A 16626-nucleotide genomic window follows, 5' to 3' on the forward strand; every position below is an offset into this window, starting at 1 on the left:
TCTGTGCCGCGCACCGGATGTGCAGGAAGACGCGTGTTGCTTATCTCTGTGCCACGCACCGGATGTGCAGGAAGACGCGTGTTGCTTATCTCTGTGCCACGCACCGGATGTGCAGGAAGACGCGTGTTGCTTATCTCTGTGCCGCGCACCGGATGTGAAGGAAGACGCGTGTTGCTTAGCTCTGTGCCACGCACCGGATGTGCAGGAAGACGCGTGTTGCTTATCTCTGTGCCGCGCACCGGATGTGCAGGAAGACGCGTGTTGCTTAGCGCTGTGCCGCGCACCGGATGTGCAGGAAGACGCGTGTTGCTTATCTCTGTGCCGCGCACCGGATGTGCAGGAAGACGCGTGTTGCTTATCTCTGTGCCGCGCACCGGATGTGCAGGAAGACGCGTGTTGCTTAGCGCTGTGCCGCGCACCGGATGTGCAGGAAGACGCGTGTTGGCCGTTCCGATGGCGCAGATCGGCGAGTGTGGGGAGTTTTCCGCTAACTTCAGACCTGGCGATTGTGCAAATAATGATGTGTCATTATTCTCTGCGCCCTGCTCCGGGGAAATCCCAAAGCACAAACTGACACACACGGCAACATCGGAGCAAAGACGCACAACAGGACGCCGCAGTTTGCACCGAAATGGTCTTCCCACTTATCTTCCAAAGAGCAGGACTACATGTCCCAGAATGCACTGCTCTGTTCCTCAGTGCCCCCTCATCCTCAGCTCGGATTATTCTAAGAAGATTAGTGAAAGTAGGTCGGGGGTTAGAGGTCAGGGGTCAGATTGGTATCAGCCGGGGGAACAAGCAGACTGTAATATTATCCGTCAGAGTGTGAGACGCGGCGTCGGCGGCGAGAGGAGCAACGGAGGAATTATCCATAACAGGTAAGGTGTCCATCTGATAACGGCACACGCCACCCACCCAGCATGTAACATGGGACAGGCTCAGACAGTCCTGGGTTTATATCCCATCCCAATAGATTATATAACGGTGTGTGTGCGCGACGTGTGTAAGACGTGTGCATGAGTATGTATGTGTATGTATATATGCGTGTGTGAAGGAAACGTGTGCATGGATATGTATATGTATGTATATGCGTGTGTGAGGGAGACGTGTGCATGGGTATGTATGTGTATGTATATACGTGTGTGAGAGAGACGTGTGCATGGGTATGTATGTGTATGTATATATGTGTGCGTGAGGGAGACGTGTGCATGGGTATGTATGTGTATGTATATATGTGTGTGTGAGGGAGACGTGTGCATGTCTGAAAGAAGTCTGAAACAGTAAGTAACACGCCCGGCGTAGGACAGTAAGTAACGAGCCCGGCGTAGGACAGTAAGTAACGAGCCCGGCGTAGGACAGTAAGTAACGAGCCCGGCGTAGGACAGTAAGTAACGAGCCCGGCGTAGGACAGTAACACGCCCGGCGTAGGACAGTAACACGCCCGGCGTAGGACAGTAACACGCCCGGCGTAGGACAGTAACACGCCCGGCGTAGGACAGTAACACGCCCGGCGTAGGACAGTAACACGCCCGGCGTAGGACAGTAACACGCCCGGCGTAGGACAGTAACACGCCCGGCGTAGGACAGTAACACGCCCGGCGTAGGACAGTAACACGCCCGGCGTAGGACAGTAACACGCCCGGCGTAGGACAGTAACACGCCCGGCGTAGGACAGTAACACGCCCGGCGTAGGACAGTAACACGCCCGGCGTAGGACAGTAACACGCCCGGCGTAGGACAGTAACACGCCCGGCGTAGGACAGTAACACGCCCGGCGTAGGACAGTAACACGCCCGGCGTAGGACAGTAACACGCCCGGCGTAGGACAGTAACACGCCCGGCGTAGGACAGTAACACGCCCGGCGTAGGACAGTAACACGCCCGGCGTAGGACAGTAACACGCCCGGCGTAGGACAGTAACACGCCCGGCGTAGGACAGTAACACGCCCGGCGTAGGACAGTAACACGCCCGGCGTAGGACAGTAACACGCCCGGCGTAGGACAGTAACACGCCCGGCGTAGGACAGTAACACGCCCGGCGTAGGACAGTAACACGCCCGGCGTAGGACAGTAACACGCCCGGCGTAGGACAGTAACACGCCCGGCGTAGGACAGTAACACGCCCGGCGTAGGACAGTAACACGCCCGGCGTAGGACAGTAACACGCCCGGCGTAGGACAGTAACACGCCCGGCGTAGGACAGTAACACGCCCGGCGTAGGACAGTAACACGCCCGGCGTAGGACAGTAACACGCCCGGCGTAGGACAGTAACACGCCCGGCGTAGGACAGTAACACGCCCGGCGTAGGACAGTAACACGCCCGGCGTAGGACAGTAACACGCCCGGCGTAGGACAGTAACACGCCCGGCGTAGGACAGTAACACGCCCGGCGTAGGACAGTAACACGCCCGGCGTAGGACAGTAACACGCCCGGCGTAGGACAGTAACACGCCCGGCGTAGGACAGTAACACGCCCGGCGTAGGACAGTAACACGCCCGGCGTAGGACAGTAACACGCCCGGCGTAGGACAGTAACACGCCCGGCGTAGGACAGTAACACGCCCGGCGTAGGACAGTAACACGCCCGGCGTAGGACAGTAACACGCCCGGCGTAGGACAGTAACACGCCCGGCGTAGGACAGTAACACGCCCGGCGTAGGACAGTAACACGCCCGGCGTAGGACAGTAACACGCCCGGCGTAGGACAGTAACACGCCCGGCGTAGGACAGTAACACGCCCGGCGTAGGACAGTAACACGCCCGGCGTAGGACAGTAACACGCCCGGCGTAGGACAGTAACACGCCCGGCGTAGGACAGTAACACGCCCGGCGTAGGACAGTAACACGCCCGGCGTAGGACAGTCCCGGGAAATGGTCCATAACGGGCTTTGCCTTTTCCCAGGGAGGGCGGCTCAAGTCCAAGAAAAGCACAAAGAACGAGGGGGAGGCTGAGCCCACAGAGACTGCAGCAGCGCCCCATAATGCCGCCCTCACAAAGGGTGCCGGGGGTAAATCCGCTGCCTCAGTGCTGACCATGCCCGCGGCCCGAATGTCCCGCTGGAACAGACCTTGCTGCCGCCCGTCTCCCACCAGCGCCGCCCGTCTCCCACCAGCACCGCCCGTCTCCCCTCAGCACCGCCGGGCTCCCCTCAGCACCGCCGGGCTCCCTCCCTCCCTCGTTACACAACGTGCTTCTCCGGCTCAGACAGGAACACGTGGGAGCTCTGGGATCTGAAAGCCCCTTAACGAGGCAGCTGGGGCCTGCTTAATTAACCCAGCCTTTCCTCAAGCTGGGATTAACCAGGTCACTGCTGGACTGCAGCCATATACACAGGTCTAACAGGCTTAGTGAGTTCACCCGGTCACATGTATGTGCCGCCTACTGCCCCATGCTATGTGTTTCCCGGCCCAGGCATGTAAGTCCCGGTAAGTGCAGGCAGTGTCAGGGTTAAATCCCGGTCACATGGCCAGGATGTGAGTCCCTTGGCACACCAGCTATATTGTTGCCATAGCCGGTGCAGGCAGGGTGGCAGTTGGGAGGGTCATGCCTGGGATGGCTAATCAGCCTCGGTATGTACGTAACATGCAGATCTCCCGTAAGGGGGGAAAGGGTGTAACATATGTGTGTGAGGGAGACTTGTGCATGGGTATGTATGTATATGTATATATGCGTGTGTGAGGGAGACGTGTGCATGGGTATGTATGTGTATGTATATATGCGTGTGTGAGGGAGACGTGTGCATGGGTATGTATGTGTATGTATATATGCGTGTGTGAGGGAGACGTGTGCATGGGTATGTATGTGTATGTATATACGTGTGTGAGGGAGACGTGTGCATGGGTATGTATGTGTATGTATATATGTGTGTGGGAGACGTGTGCATGGGTATGTATGTGTATGTATATATGCGTGTGTGAGGGAGACGTGTGCATGGGTATGTATGTGTATGTATATACGTGTGTGAGGGAGACGTGTGCATGGGTATGTATGTGTATGTATATATGTGTGTGGGAGACGTGTGCATGGGTATGTATGTGTATGTATATATGCGTGTGTGAGGGAGACGTGTGCATGGGTATGTATGTGTATGTATATATGCGTGTGTGAGGGAGACGTGTGCATGGGTATGTATGTGTATGTATATATGCGTGTGTGAGGGAGACGTGTGCATGGGTATGTATGTGTATGTATATATGTGTGCGTGAGGGAGATGTGTGCATGGGTATGTATGTGTATGTATATATGTGTACGTGAGGGAGACATGTGCATGGGTATGTATGTGTATGTATATATGCGTGTGTGAGGGAGACGTGTGCATGGGTATGTATGTGTATGTATATATGTGTGCGTGAGGGAGACGTGTGCATGGGTATGTATATGTATGTATATACGTGTGTGAGGGAGACTTGTGCATGGGTATGTATGTGTATGTATATATGTGTGTGGGAGACGTGTGCATGGGTATGTATGTGTATGTATATATGCGTGTGTGAGGGAGACGTGTGCATGGGTATGTATGTGTATGTATATATGTGTACGTGAGGGAGACATGTGCATGGGTATGTATGTGTATGTATATATGCGTGTGTGAGGGAGACGTGTGCATGGGTATGTATGTGTATGTATATATGCGTGTGTGAGGGAGACGTGTGCATGGGTATGTATGTGTATGTATATATGTGTGCGTGAGGGAGACGTGTGCATGGGTATGTATGTGTATGTATATATGCGTGTGTGAGGGAGACGTGTGCATGGGTATGTATGTGTATGTATATATGCGTGTGTGAGGGAGACGTGTGCATGGGTATGTATGTGTATGTATATATGTGTGTGTGAGGGAGACGTGTGCATGGGTATGTATGTGTATGTATATACGTGTGTGAGGGAGACGTGTGCATGGGTATGTATGTATATATGTGTGTGTGAGGGAGACGTGTGCATGGGTATGTATGTGTATGTATATATGCGTGTGTGAGGGAGACGTGTGCATGGGTATGTATGTGTATGTATATATGCGTGTGTGAGGGAGACGTGTGCATGGGTATGTATGTGTATGTATATATGTGTGCGTGAGGGAGACGTGTGCATGGGTATGTATGTGTATGTATATATGTGTGCGTGAGGGAGACGTGTGCATGGGTATGTATGTGTATGTATATATGCGTGTGTGAGGGAGACGTGTGCATGGGTATGTATGTGTATGTATATATGTGTGTGGGAGACGTGTGCATGGGTATGTATGTGTATGTATATATGCGTGTGTGAGGGAGACGTGTGCATGGGTATGTATGTGTATGTATATATGTGTGTGGGAGACGTGTGCATGGGTATGTATGTGTATGTATATATGTGTGTGGGAGACGTGTGCATGGGTATGTATGTGTATGTATATATGTGTGTGGGAGACGTGTGCATGGGTATGTATCTGTATGTATATATGTGTGTGGGAGACGTGTGCATGGGTATGTATGTGTATGTATATATGCGTGTGTGAGGGAGACGTGTGCATGGGTATGTATGTGTATGTATATATGCGTGTGTGAGGGAGACGTGTGCATGGGTATGTATGTGTATGTATATATGTGTACGTGAGGGAGACGTGTGCATGGGTATGTATGTGTATGTATATATGTGTACGTGAGTGAGACGTGTGCATGGGTATGTATGTGTATGTATATATGCGTGTGTGAGGGAGACGTGTGCATGGGTATGTATGTGTATGTATATATGTGTACGTGAGGGAGACGTGTGCATGGGTATGTATGTGTATGTATATATGCGTGTGTGAGGGAGACGTGTGCATGGGTATGTATGTGTATGTATATATGCGTGTGTGAGGGAGACGTGTGCATGGGTATGTATGTGTATGTATATATGTGTACGTGAGTGAGACGTGTGCATGGGTATGTATGTGTATGTATATATGCGTGTGTGAGAGAGACGTGTGCATGGGTATGTATGTGTATGTATATATGTGTACGTGAGGGAGACGTGTGCATGGGTATGTATGTGTATGTATATATGCGTGTGTGAGGGAGACGTGTGCATGGGTATGTATGTGTATGTATATATGTGTACGTGAGGGAGACGTGTGCATGGGTATGTATGTGTATGTATATATGCGTGTGTGAGGGAGACGTGTGCATGGGTATGTATGTATATATGTGTACGTGAGGGAGACGTGTGCATGGGTATGTATGTGTATGTATATATGTGTACGTGAGGGAGACGTGTGCATGGGTATGTATGTGTATGTATATATGCGTGTGTGAGGGAGACGTGTGCATGGGTATGTATGTGTATGTATATATGTGTACGTGAGGGAGACGTGTGCATGGGTATGTATGTGTATGTATATATGTGTGTGGGAGACGTGTGCATGGGTATGTATGTGTATGTATGTATGTGTATGTATATATGTGTACGTGAGGGAGACGTGTGCATGGGTATGTATGTGTAGCACCTTTCTCCCGCCCCCGCCCTATTGGGATGGTTCTTCTGCCAGTGCAGCGCCTCCATCCTTTGAGGATCCTGGGGCAGCCCAGGGCGGGCCTCACAGGCACCTCCTCTTCTCGCGTGCTCACACAGCCAGCTTCACACCTGAGGGGATATAACTGCGTGCTGTGACGCCGGCCGATGCTGCAAGCTCCTAGTGATTTGCAGCTCTGAAGCATCACGTGGTGCGGCAGTCAGCCAATGAGGGAAGGAGGGGAGGGAAGGAGCTACGGATGGGAGGCGGCTTGGGAGGAGAGCAGGGAAGGAGCTGCGGGGGGAAAGTGTGTGTGTATGTGTTGTGTGTATGTGTGTGTGTATGTGCTGTGTGTATGTGCTGTGTGTATGTGTGGTGGTGGGGGGGTGGGGGGCACCACGATCTCAGACCTGGCAAAGTTTTACCACGCCCCCTCCCGCTCCGGCTCCCTACAGACTGCATATCGCGGTCAATTGCCTGTCAGCGCGCCGCCTGTCTGCAGTGCGGGCGCGCTGACTGTGGGAGCGGGGCCTTAGCCTTACTCTAACCTCTAGAGAGAAACCCCCTCCCTCCCAGGGGAGAGGCTTGTAAGCCGGCCTCCTATCAGCCACAGCCCCCCTGGTAATACCAGGCTACCCCTGAATTGTATCAACTAATATACATCTGATAACATACCCAGGCCCTGAAGGATTTACTCCTAACACTGCCCGTCCTTTACTGGGACTTGCTGTGCTGGAGGGGTCAGGGAATTAGTAGCCCAGGGAGACGTGGCTACATCCTCCCTCTGGTTTTGAAATCCCTCACGACCCCGCATGAGGGCAAAACATCCACCACATTTTTATACAACAAAAATACAATGGCAATCAGCATTATACCCGGGCACAACTGATTGCCCCCTTAATGTAAGAACCTATACCCCAAATAACAGTCCTGTAACCGGTCAGTAATACTCAGCTGGATCTAGCTTGCGCACAAGGTTTATATGAAAAAAGATTTACTACCGCTCTCTTATTGTAATGATTTATTGTGCTGGTCAATCGGGTGCATACGGGATTAGGGAATACCAGAGAGAAAGGGTGGTTGACACGGCAACAACCAGAAAGAGACCTATGTGCACTCTCTATGACCAATTGAGGGCTAGGAAATATTCAATGCTAGGGGAACCCCCTATATTGCCACTCACTAATATTGTGATATAAAATCTTTTATTAAACATATATACCACATACTTCATTAAAAATAACGGGGAGAAGAAACACTTCAGCGAGGAGAATTATTTGTGTGTAAATCCCCTGCACAGAGCGTGGGAAACTGTAAAGATGGGGAAGCAAAGTGTACGAGGTCATCTGTCACAGAATGGCAATCTGTGCACATTGACCCTAGGTAGCCAGAAAACACGCACACAGGAGATACCTGTAACTGTTAAAGGCTGTTTTAGTCATGTTTATACAGCCAGCCACGCAGAAATACGTAGCCTGGGTATGTGCGGATCTATTACTGCGCTGCGGTGCCATGACTCCGACACTCTCTGTGCTGCTCGCGTCCTGATTGTATCAAGCTGAATAGCTACACACACACACACACATGTACATAGCTACACACACACATGTACATAGCTACACACACACACACATGTAAATAGCTACACACACACATGTACATGTGGCAATTGATTACATTCCCCAGTCACACATACAATGTTGCTGTGTAAAGAATACATCTATAGGGGAATCAGTCTTATTAGTTTGTCCAACACTAGGATACTGTCAGATCCACACTAGTGTATACATATATAAATGCACCAATGTGAGTATATCCAGACTCTGAAGGGTGTATATACCGCAGCGGTGCCGGGGTAAGCAGAGTTATACAACCAGGCGGACCGGGGTAGTAAGACGTGCTCTAGTGAAGTTCCCCTCAGACCTCCATTGAAGCGCTCCCTGATGACGTCATCGGAGTGACGTCAGTAAAAACCGACGCACGTTTCACGCCTTCCAGGCGCTGCTTAGTGAAGGTGTAGGGAGTGATACCTGATCATTCCTTTAGCTTATTCTCCGTATTGTGAGGGGTGTGTGCACCCGTTATAGCCAATCGCAGAAACAAGGCGCGCTATAGCCAAGACGGAGTATCTCACCAGCTAACCGACGTGGTGTCCAGCTGTGAGCCCGTCATAGTTAAAACCTTATTCATTGAATTGTATAAGTCCCTGCTTCTACGTGTGTGAGCACTGGGATATATAGTACAGATAGTGTACTCAGCTTAGAGAAGTTTATTTCACGTTATTAAGGCAGAAGACAGACAGAAAACTACTATTGGAGTCAATTCCTGTAAATGCACTCGGCACCATAGCATCTCTTGTATCCCAAAAATATACCATTTGTGAAAAGCGCTCAGCACTATGACAACTCATATACCCCTATATATATATGGTACTCATTGGTGAGTGAAATCCAAATGAGTGATAGAGCTATGTATACCCATAGGACATACACTATCTCGCAAGATAGCCCTGTCAACCATCCTTTCTCTCTTGCGCACAAGGTTCCCTTCACTACCCGGTACAGTGACCGAATAGCCGCGCTTGCGTCCAGACTCCCCAATATACTCCACCCGGTCTAGGTGAATATTGCGGCCTATACTGGACACCTAACAAGCTCCTATTGAACCCCCAAAATAACCACAACATATATATAAGCATATGAGTGTCACAGAGGAGTGCTACTGAGCATGGCAATATATATTTAAAACCAGAGACAGAACATAAAACACAGACAAAGCTCAGTTTTAGCACATCCAGTGAAACTCATACACAGCACAGTGCCTAAATATATATGTATAAATATCTATTAAGTAAAATGGTCTTTTAGTTTGACATTTTTGGCCAAAATTGTTGTAAGCCCCTGAGCCAACGCCACGGCAGACCACAATTCAGGGGTCCCTAACGCTAATATAAATTCTTAATAACCTGTGTAATAACAGGAAGAATGATTTATAGTAAATCTGTCAATATTAGTTGCAAAGTTCTAAGTCTGATTGAAGCCTTTATTAACCTGTACATTACCAGGAAAGGCACTCTGTATTAGAGTTGTCACAACCATCCAGCAAGCTAAGAATTGTGGTCTGCCGTGACGTTGGCTATGGGGCTTACAACAATTTTGGCCAAAAATGTCAAACTAAAAGACCATTTTACTTAATAGATATTTATACATATATATTTAGGCACTGTACCGTGTATGAGTTTCACTGGATGTGCTAAAACTGAGCTTTGTCTGTGTTTTATGTTCTGTCTCTGGTTTTGAATATTGCGGCCTACCTGCCACACCTTCGTGATATAGCGGACCCTATCTTCCCAGTAATGCATGCTGCCGCTGGCCCTTACCTTCATATAATTTAGGATGGCTGAACGCACCCACTCATCCCGGTAAATGTCGGAAGACCTCATTAGAGATTCGGGAAGGTAGGGATAATCATGTCCATCCTGTCTAAACGTCTGGACCAGGACCCTATCTGCGCGGCTGCTTTTGGTTAAGTTATGCCCGTAGGCCTGACCTGGCAATACCCGGTATATGGGTCCCTCCCACAGGAGCTCACTAACCGGTTCCTCTCCCCCTGGAGAAGAGAAAAGGCCGGCATCCATCTTGGCACAACACTCCCGCTCAATTTTAGCCTCTTGCTCAGTGGTGAACCGCCCATCCTCCCCCCAGGCATCGGTCTGGGAAACACTCTCAAGCACAGACCGTGTCCGGTGCAGATGTGGCACATACCCTCTATATAAGGGATGCGGCACATACCCTCTATATAAGGGATGCGGCACATACCCTCTATATAAGGGATGCGGCACATACCCTCTATATAAGGGATTCCACCACGGTAACGGTTCCGTCCCTTCAGACACTTTAACCTTCACATTTGGGGAAGTGGGCACGGTCATTACTGGGGACCCAAGTCGAGGGGACCGGGGTCTGTATCGGTTGTCATGGTCAGATCCACGGGGACTAAGTTCAGGACAGTGGGAATGGTCAGAACGGGCCGATGAGGCAGAAGGGGCGAGTCCAGCACCTCAAAGTCTCGTTCAGCTGGGTATAGAGTGTTCCGTACCCCAACTTGGGTGGCAACCGGATCGGTTGTCCGTATGAGGGCTTGCAACTGTCCGGGAGCGGGAACAGCGGCAGCGGGACATTTAGCAAGGCCTCCCATGCTTTGAATGGCAGGAGGGCTAATCTGCGTGTCATGCTCTCGCTTTCGCGCCCTGCACTGCAACAAGAAAACATTCTCCGTAGAGTCACTCACCGGAGCAGCAGGGGCGGTTGCATGATTCGGAAGAGAAGCAGTACCGGCCGGTACCGTTAGTGGAGATCCCTCCGCGCTGATCATCTCGTCCGGGCGCTCGGCGTAGGCAGCAGCCACATAGGCCATGGCTCGATCTCGGGCCTTGCAGATGTCTTTACACTGCAACCAGAGCTAGAACATCCCTCCAGGGACTTCGGTCCAGCGGTGATCGACATCCCGAATTGACACCCCCTGGTAGATGTTAGGGCTCGAGATGGACAAATTGGTCGTTACCTCGGGATCGTTGGAGGCCTCGTCCGACACCTCATCGACGGAAGCACCCTCGCTGTCATGCCGGAAGCTTGTGGATACAGCGGTGGAAGGTACCTCCTGTGGAGAGCAGGGCACCATGGGCGTGGTGGGCATCACTCGGCTGTGCCTGTACAGGCAACGGCTTGCTTCCTCTAAGGCGCAGCTCGGAGCGGGAACTGACTGGAGAGCAGAAGGGGAGTCACGCCATCGCACACCTGCCGGTGTGGACTCGGGTACGTCCGCGGTTAGGGTTTCCTCTGTAGGGCTGGAGAGACCGCTGATGTCAGTTCCCATGGCTCACAGAGAGCCTGCTTCAGAGTCCATACTTTTGGAACTGCGTCTCCCATACTGTATTTCGGAACCAACCAGGTTGCAAAGCAGAGTCCAGTAGTCTGGCCGGTGAGTCTCGGATGGCTGTTCAGCCATATCCATCAGCACTGGGAGGAACTCGGTGATATCGGGCAGTCCCTCCGGTTCCTGGAGGCGGAGGTACGGTGCATCACATTCTGAGCGCCGGGAGGCGGATCCCCGTGCAGGCCCCGCCTCCCGATCGCACGACGGGCAGACCAAGCGGAGAGTGTTCTCCGCACCGTTGGGAAGTAGTAGCAGACCTGGGAAGGCAAAGTGAGGGCCTTGCTTCGCATCCATCGTCGGCAGCTATTTTTTTTAATAAAATGTGTTACCAGGAAGTAATACAGTGAGAGTTACCGCTCGTTTTCAGGTATGTCCTGGGCACAGAGTTAAGATTACAAATAATACATGGTTACATTAAATAAACGGTATACATTATATACAAGACATTGCATGCACAGATAATATTTATATATTATAGGCTTATGTAACAGTTACAGACCAGATTAAAATGTGGGACAGCTTTAGTTTTGAAACTGGTGGTGGATGAGAGACTCCGGTAGACTGTTCCAGTTTTGGGGTGCACAGTAAGAGAAGGAGCGGCCGGATACTTTGTTGAACCTTGGGACCATGAACAGTCTTTTGGAGTCTGATCTCAGGTGATAGGTGCTGCATGTGGTAGGGGTGAGGAGCTTGTTCAGGTAGCTGGGTAGCTTGCCCAGAAAGTATTTGAGGGTGAGACAGGAAAGGTGAACTTTGCGCCTAGACTCTAGTGATGACCAATCTAGTTCTTTGAGCATTTCGCAGAGATGTGTGTTATAGTTGCATTGGAGAACAAAATGGCATATTGAGTCATCAAGTTTGCTAAGGTGGGTTTGGGGTGCTGAGCCGTATATTACGTTCCCATAGCTAGTTGGGAGGGATTGAGTAGGCGTGCGTCTGCTCAGTGATACTACCATGTCCAACTGTGGTTAAATCCCCACATCTGCTGTGCGGCAGTAGACACGCCCTTAGCTCTTCCCTCTGGTAATTCAATGGTACGGCTGTAGAGAGCAGGGTGCAGCTTCGGTTTCGCGTCAAACCCGGATTATTCTGCAAAAGGGCGGAGCTAGGCCTCGCGCCAAGCCCAGACATTTGCAGACAATTTCTTGCAACTTTTGCACACGTTGCCATGCGGTTTTCCCGATTTCGGTGGGAACCGCCATTTTTCAATGGAAAAGAACAGGATGCGGCTCCCTGTGGCGGGGACCGCTCTAGTATGGCTGCAGCGCCTCAAACAGAGGTCCTGGCTGCTTGAAGGTCAAGCGCCCCTCCTCGGATACCTGCCCGCATATACAGAACTTATTTCAGAGAATAAAACTGCGTGGCGGAAGGGACAGATACCAGTGGACTTATCTCTGGTATATACAGAGAGGTGGTCTCCCCAGTGACAGACGAGGACGTAGTGCTGAGTTACAGGACCAGTTGGCAGAGGGACTTAGGAGAGACGTTAGAGGACGAGGACTGGGACCATATTGTTACAGCAGCATTCAAGAGTTCTATATGCACCACATTAAAGGAGAATGCGCATAAAGTCCTGATGAGATGGTACTTGACCCCGCTACGATTATCGAAGTTTGTCAGAGATTACCCCCCATTGTGTCCCAAACAATGTGGGGCACAGGCAGACTTGATGCACATGCTGTGGGGTTGCCCCAAGTTAATCCCAATCTGGGAAGACATCAGGAATTGGCTTCAGAGAATTCTCGGTCGCATGGTCCCTTTAGACCCCTGGTTGTTCCTGCTGTCCAGACGCACCCCGGGGCTAAACAGATCGGCGCACAAATTAATTGCACATTTTGCAACCGCCCTGAGGTGCGACATCGCAGCATTGTGGAAGCAGCCAGAGTTACCCAATATCCCACAAATAAGGAATAGAATCTGGTATGTCTGTCGGATGGAGCAGTTAACGACACCGGCACAAATTTCCTAAAAGTTTGGACGCCTTGGCTGGCCCAAATTGATATCCCAGGGGTCAGTGCCTCCAACATATTGACGCATTCTCCTTTGATGCTGGGAGACAGTAGATGGACGCATACAAACTAACCAAACGGGACATGACGCTAGGCCAGACAGGTGGAAGGGCTAGATGGATAGCCTCAGCATAGGCACAGGGGCAGATGAAGGTTGGGACCCTTAGATCGAAACCTCATCCCTGGGGTCAACAACGGTGGGCCCTTCCTGCGATGCTCCGGAGAACCGAAAACTTCTTGAGACTGCTACAGTACACCACAACCCCCCCCTCCTCCTCTATGTCCACTGTCTATGGTCTTGTTCGTCGGTGCGTCTCCCCAGTACGTCAGTTTTGGTTCACGTAAAAGAAATGAGTGGTCATGGTTACCTTTATGTATGATATTGGGTTGGCAGCTATTGTAATGAATGTACCATGCGCTCAATAAAAACATTTTTGGTTGAAAATAAACCTGCGTGGCGGAGGTGGGGAAGAGCTAGGATGGCGTGGCGCATGCCACAGCTCCCTTTGGTGAAGCCTCTGGACAACTGCACCTCTTCTTGGTAGTAGCGATTACACACACCGAGCTCGGCCATTTCTTTCTTGGTAGTAGCGATTACACACACCGAGCTCGGCCATTTCTTTCTTGGTAGTAGCGATTACACACACCGAGCTCGGCCATTTCCTTCTTGGTCGTAGCGATTACACACACCGAGCTCGGCCATTTCCTTCTTGGTAGTAGCGATTACACACACCGAGCTCGGCCATTTCCTTCTTGGTAGTAGCGATTACACACACCGAGCTCGGCCATTTCTTTCTTGGTAGTAGCGATTACACACACCGAGCTCGGCCATTTCCTTCTTGGTAGTAGCGATTACACACACCGAGCTCGGCCATTTCCTTCTTGGTAGTAGCGATTACACACACCGAGCTCGGCCATTTCCTTCTTGGTAGTAGCGATTACACACACCGAGCTCGGCCATTTCTTTCTTGCTGAGCAGAAACTCCGGTTTCTGCATTGTGCTCACGGCTGAAGAGTCGTCTGTTTTGTGCCTTGACCAGTGCTTGCCTTTTTGACCTGTCTGTTTTCTCCAGTCCTGACCCTTAGCTTCACTTCGGATTCCCACGCTCTCCAACCCTTGACCCCGGCTACGTACCTCGACTATTCTACCTTCGCTACCTCTGGACCTCGGCTTACGGACATCTACTATTCTCTACTCTCCAACATTGAGCCACGGCAAGTGCCCTGACTACCCTGACTCCTCCAACCGACCGGGCTATATGACTTGGATCACGCACTCCGGACCAGACTGCGTGGTTGTGGGTCGGTGCCTTTCCATCCCCTTAGTCCTGTGTGTGGTGCGCGCAGCGTGACAGTATATACGTGTGTGAGAGAGACGTGTGCATGTATATACGTGTGTGAGAGAGACGTGTGCATGGGTCTGTATGTACAGTATGTGTATATATATATACACGTGTGTGAGGGAGACGTGTGCATGGGTCTGTATGTACAGTATGTATGTATGTATATATATATATATATATATATATATATATATATATATACGTGTGTGAGGGAGACGTGTGCATGGGTCTGTATGTACAGTATGTATGTATATATATATACGTGTGTGAGGGAGACGTGTGCATGGGTCTGTATGTACAGTATGTATGTATGTATGTATGTATATATATATATATATATATATATATATATATATACATACGTGTGTGAGGGAGACGTGTGCATGGGTCTGTATGTACAGTATGTATGTATATATATATACGTGTGTGAGGGAGACGTGTGCATGGGTCTGTATGTACAGTATGTATGTATATATATATACGTGTGTGAGGGAGACGTGTGCATGGGTCTGTATGTACAGTATGTATGTGTATATATATATATATATATATATATATATATATATATACGTGTGTGAGGGAGACGTGTGCATGGGTCTGTATGTACAGTATGTATATATATATATATGTGTGTGAGGGAGATGTGTGTATGTATATATGTGTGAGCCACGCCCTTCTCCTTCATATCATTATCTCCCCCCCCTCCCGTCTCCTCTCTCTGCCCCAGGTCATGAGTTCCCCCGGAGCAGAGCCACGCCCGTCCTACTCACACACCCGGGAACGCATCGTCCGAGCTGTGCCCCCTCCTCTCATCTGCTCTCTGACCTGCGGGGGCCGCGAGTGTCGGTACGAGGGTCCGGAGGGCTGGAGTGTGGAGCAGCAGGCGATTCAGGGGCTTTATTCATCCTGGTGAGGGGGCTGCACGTGTCTGTGTATATATCAGTACTGAGTATTACTGCCAGCACAGCAGCAGACTGGAGTGAGAGACATATGGGCTTATTCTCTAAACTTGGCTAAGTGCATTATTAGGCCTCTCGGGTGGGACGCGGGAGGGGTTAACCCCTTCCTTACCATAGTGGTTACCACCAGCAATCTTCCTGGTAGGCCTAACCACCCACCCTAGGTCAAGTACCCCCTTCACCCCCAATAAACCAGGTACTGTGGCTTAACCCCTTAATTGCCTTAGCAGCTAGCCGATAAGGTAAGGAAGCCGTTTTAATGTAACTTTTAATCACACAGTACTGTAGCAGGGGGTCTCCGGAGCAGAACCGCGATGATTTCAGCCTCGGGGGCCCGGCTTCCCGAGTTACAGGCCCCGGTATGGGGTGCCGGTATCCCGGCCATGGTTTAATCTCCTGGTCACGTGACGCAGGAGATTTAAACGAGCACCCCCTACCGGGGCCTGTAACTTGGCAAGCGGGGGATCCCCGGACCTGAAATCAATGCGGTTCTGCTCCGGAGACCCCCTGCGACAGTACTGTGTGATTAAAAGTTACATTAAAACTGCGCGATCACCTATAAGAGCTGTGCAGGGAGAGGCGGTTCTCTCTGTGCAGGGAGATGCAGCTCTCTCTGTGCAGGGAGATCGCCTGTGAGAGCTGTGCAGGGAGAGGCAGCTCTCTCTGTGCAGGGAGATACAGCTTCTCTCTGTGCAGGGAGATCGCCTGTACGAGCTGTGCAGGGAGAGGCGGCTCTCTCTGTGCAGGGAGATCGCCTGTAAGAGCTGTGCAGGGAGATGCAGCTCTCTCTGTGCAGGGAGATGCAGCTTCTCTCTGTACAGGGAGATCGCCTGTTAGAGCTGTGCAGGGAGATGCAGCTCTCTCTGTGCAGGGAGATCGCCTGTAAGAGCTGTGCAGGGAGATACAGCT

At 50.9% G+C, this 16626-nt stretch overlaps 1 protein-coding gene across 6 annotated transcripts in view; it reads left to right on the forward strand.

Moving 5' to 3' along the window:
* Nucleotides 1-745: 745 nt before the first annotated feature.
* The window catches only part of LOC142484018 (protein tyrosine phosphatase domain-containing protein 1-like), a 110684-nt gene continuing 94803 nt past the window's right edge, over nucleotides 746-16626 (forward strand). For 4 of the 6 annotated variants that reach the window (XR_012797533.1, XM_075583977.1, XM_075583980.1 and 1 more), the window contains exons 1-2: nucleotides 746-878; nucleotides 15486-15667. Coding sequence is in view for 5 of the 6 variants with exons in the window: in XM_075583977.1 (XP_075440092.1) it covers nucleotides 15489-15667 (179 nt within the window). In the remaining variant the exon portion in view is untranslated. Of the gene's footprint in view, nucleotides 879-2903; nucleotides 3428-3462; nucleotides 3572-15485; nucleotides 15668-16626 lie in introns of those variants that run through there. The other 2 variants (XM_075583978.1, XM_075583979.1) reach the window with 2 other exon arrangements.

Source organism: Ascaphus truei, unplaced genomic scaffold, assembly GCF_040206685.1.
Source record: "Ascaphus truei isolate aAscTru1 unplaced genomic scaffold, aAscTru1.hap1 HAP1_SCAFFOLD_426, whole genome shotgun sequence".
NCBI lineage: Eukaryota > Metazoa > Chordata > Amphibia > Anura > Ascaphidae > Ascaphus > Ascaphus truei.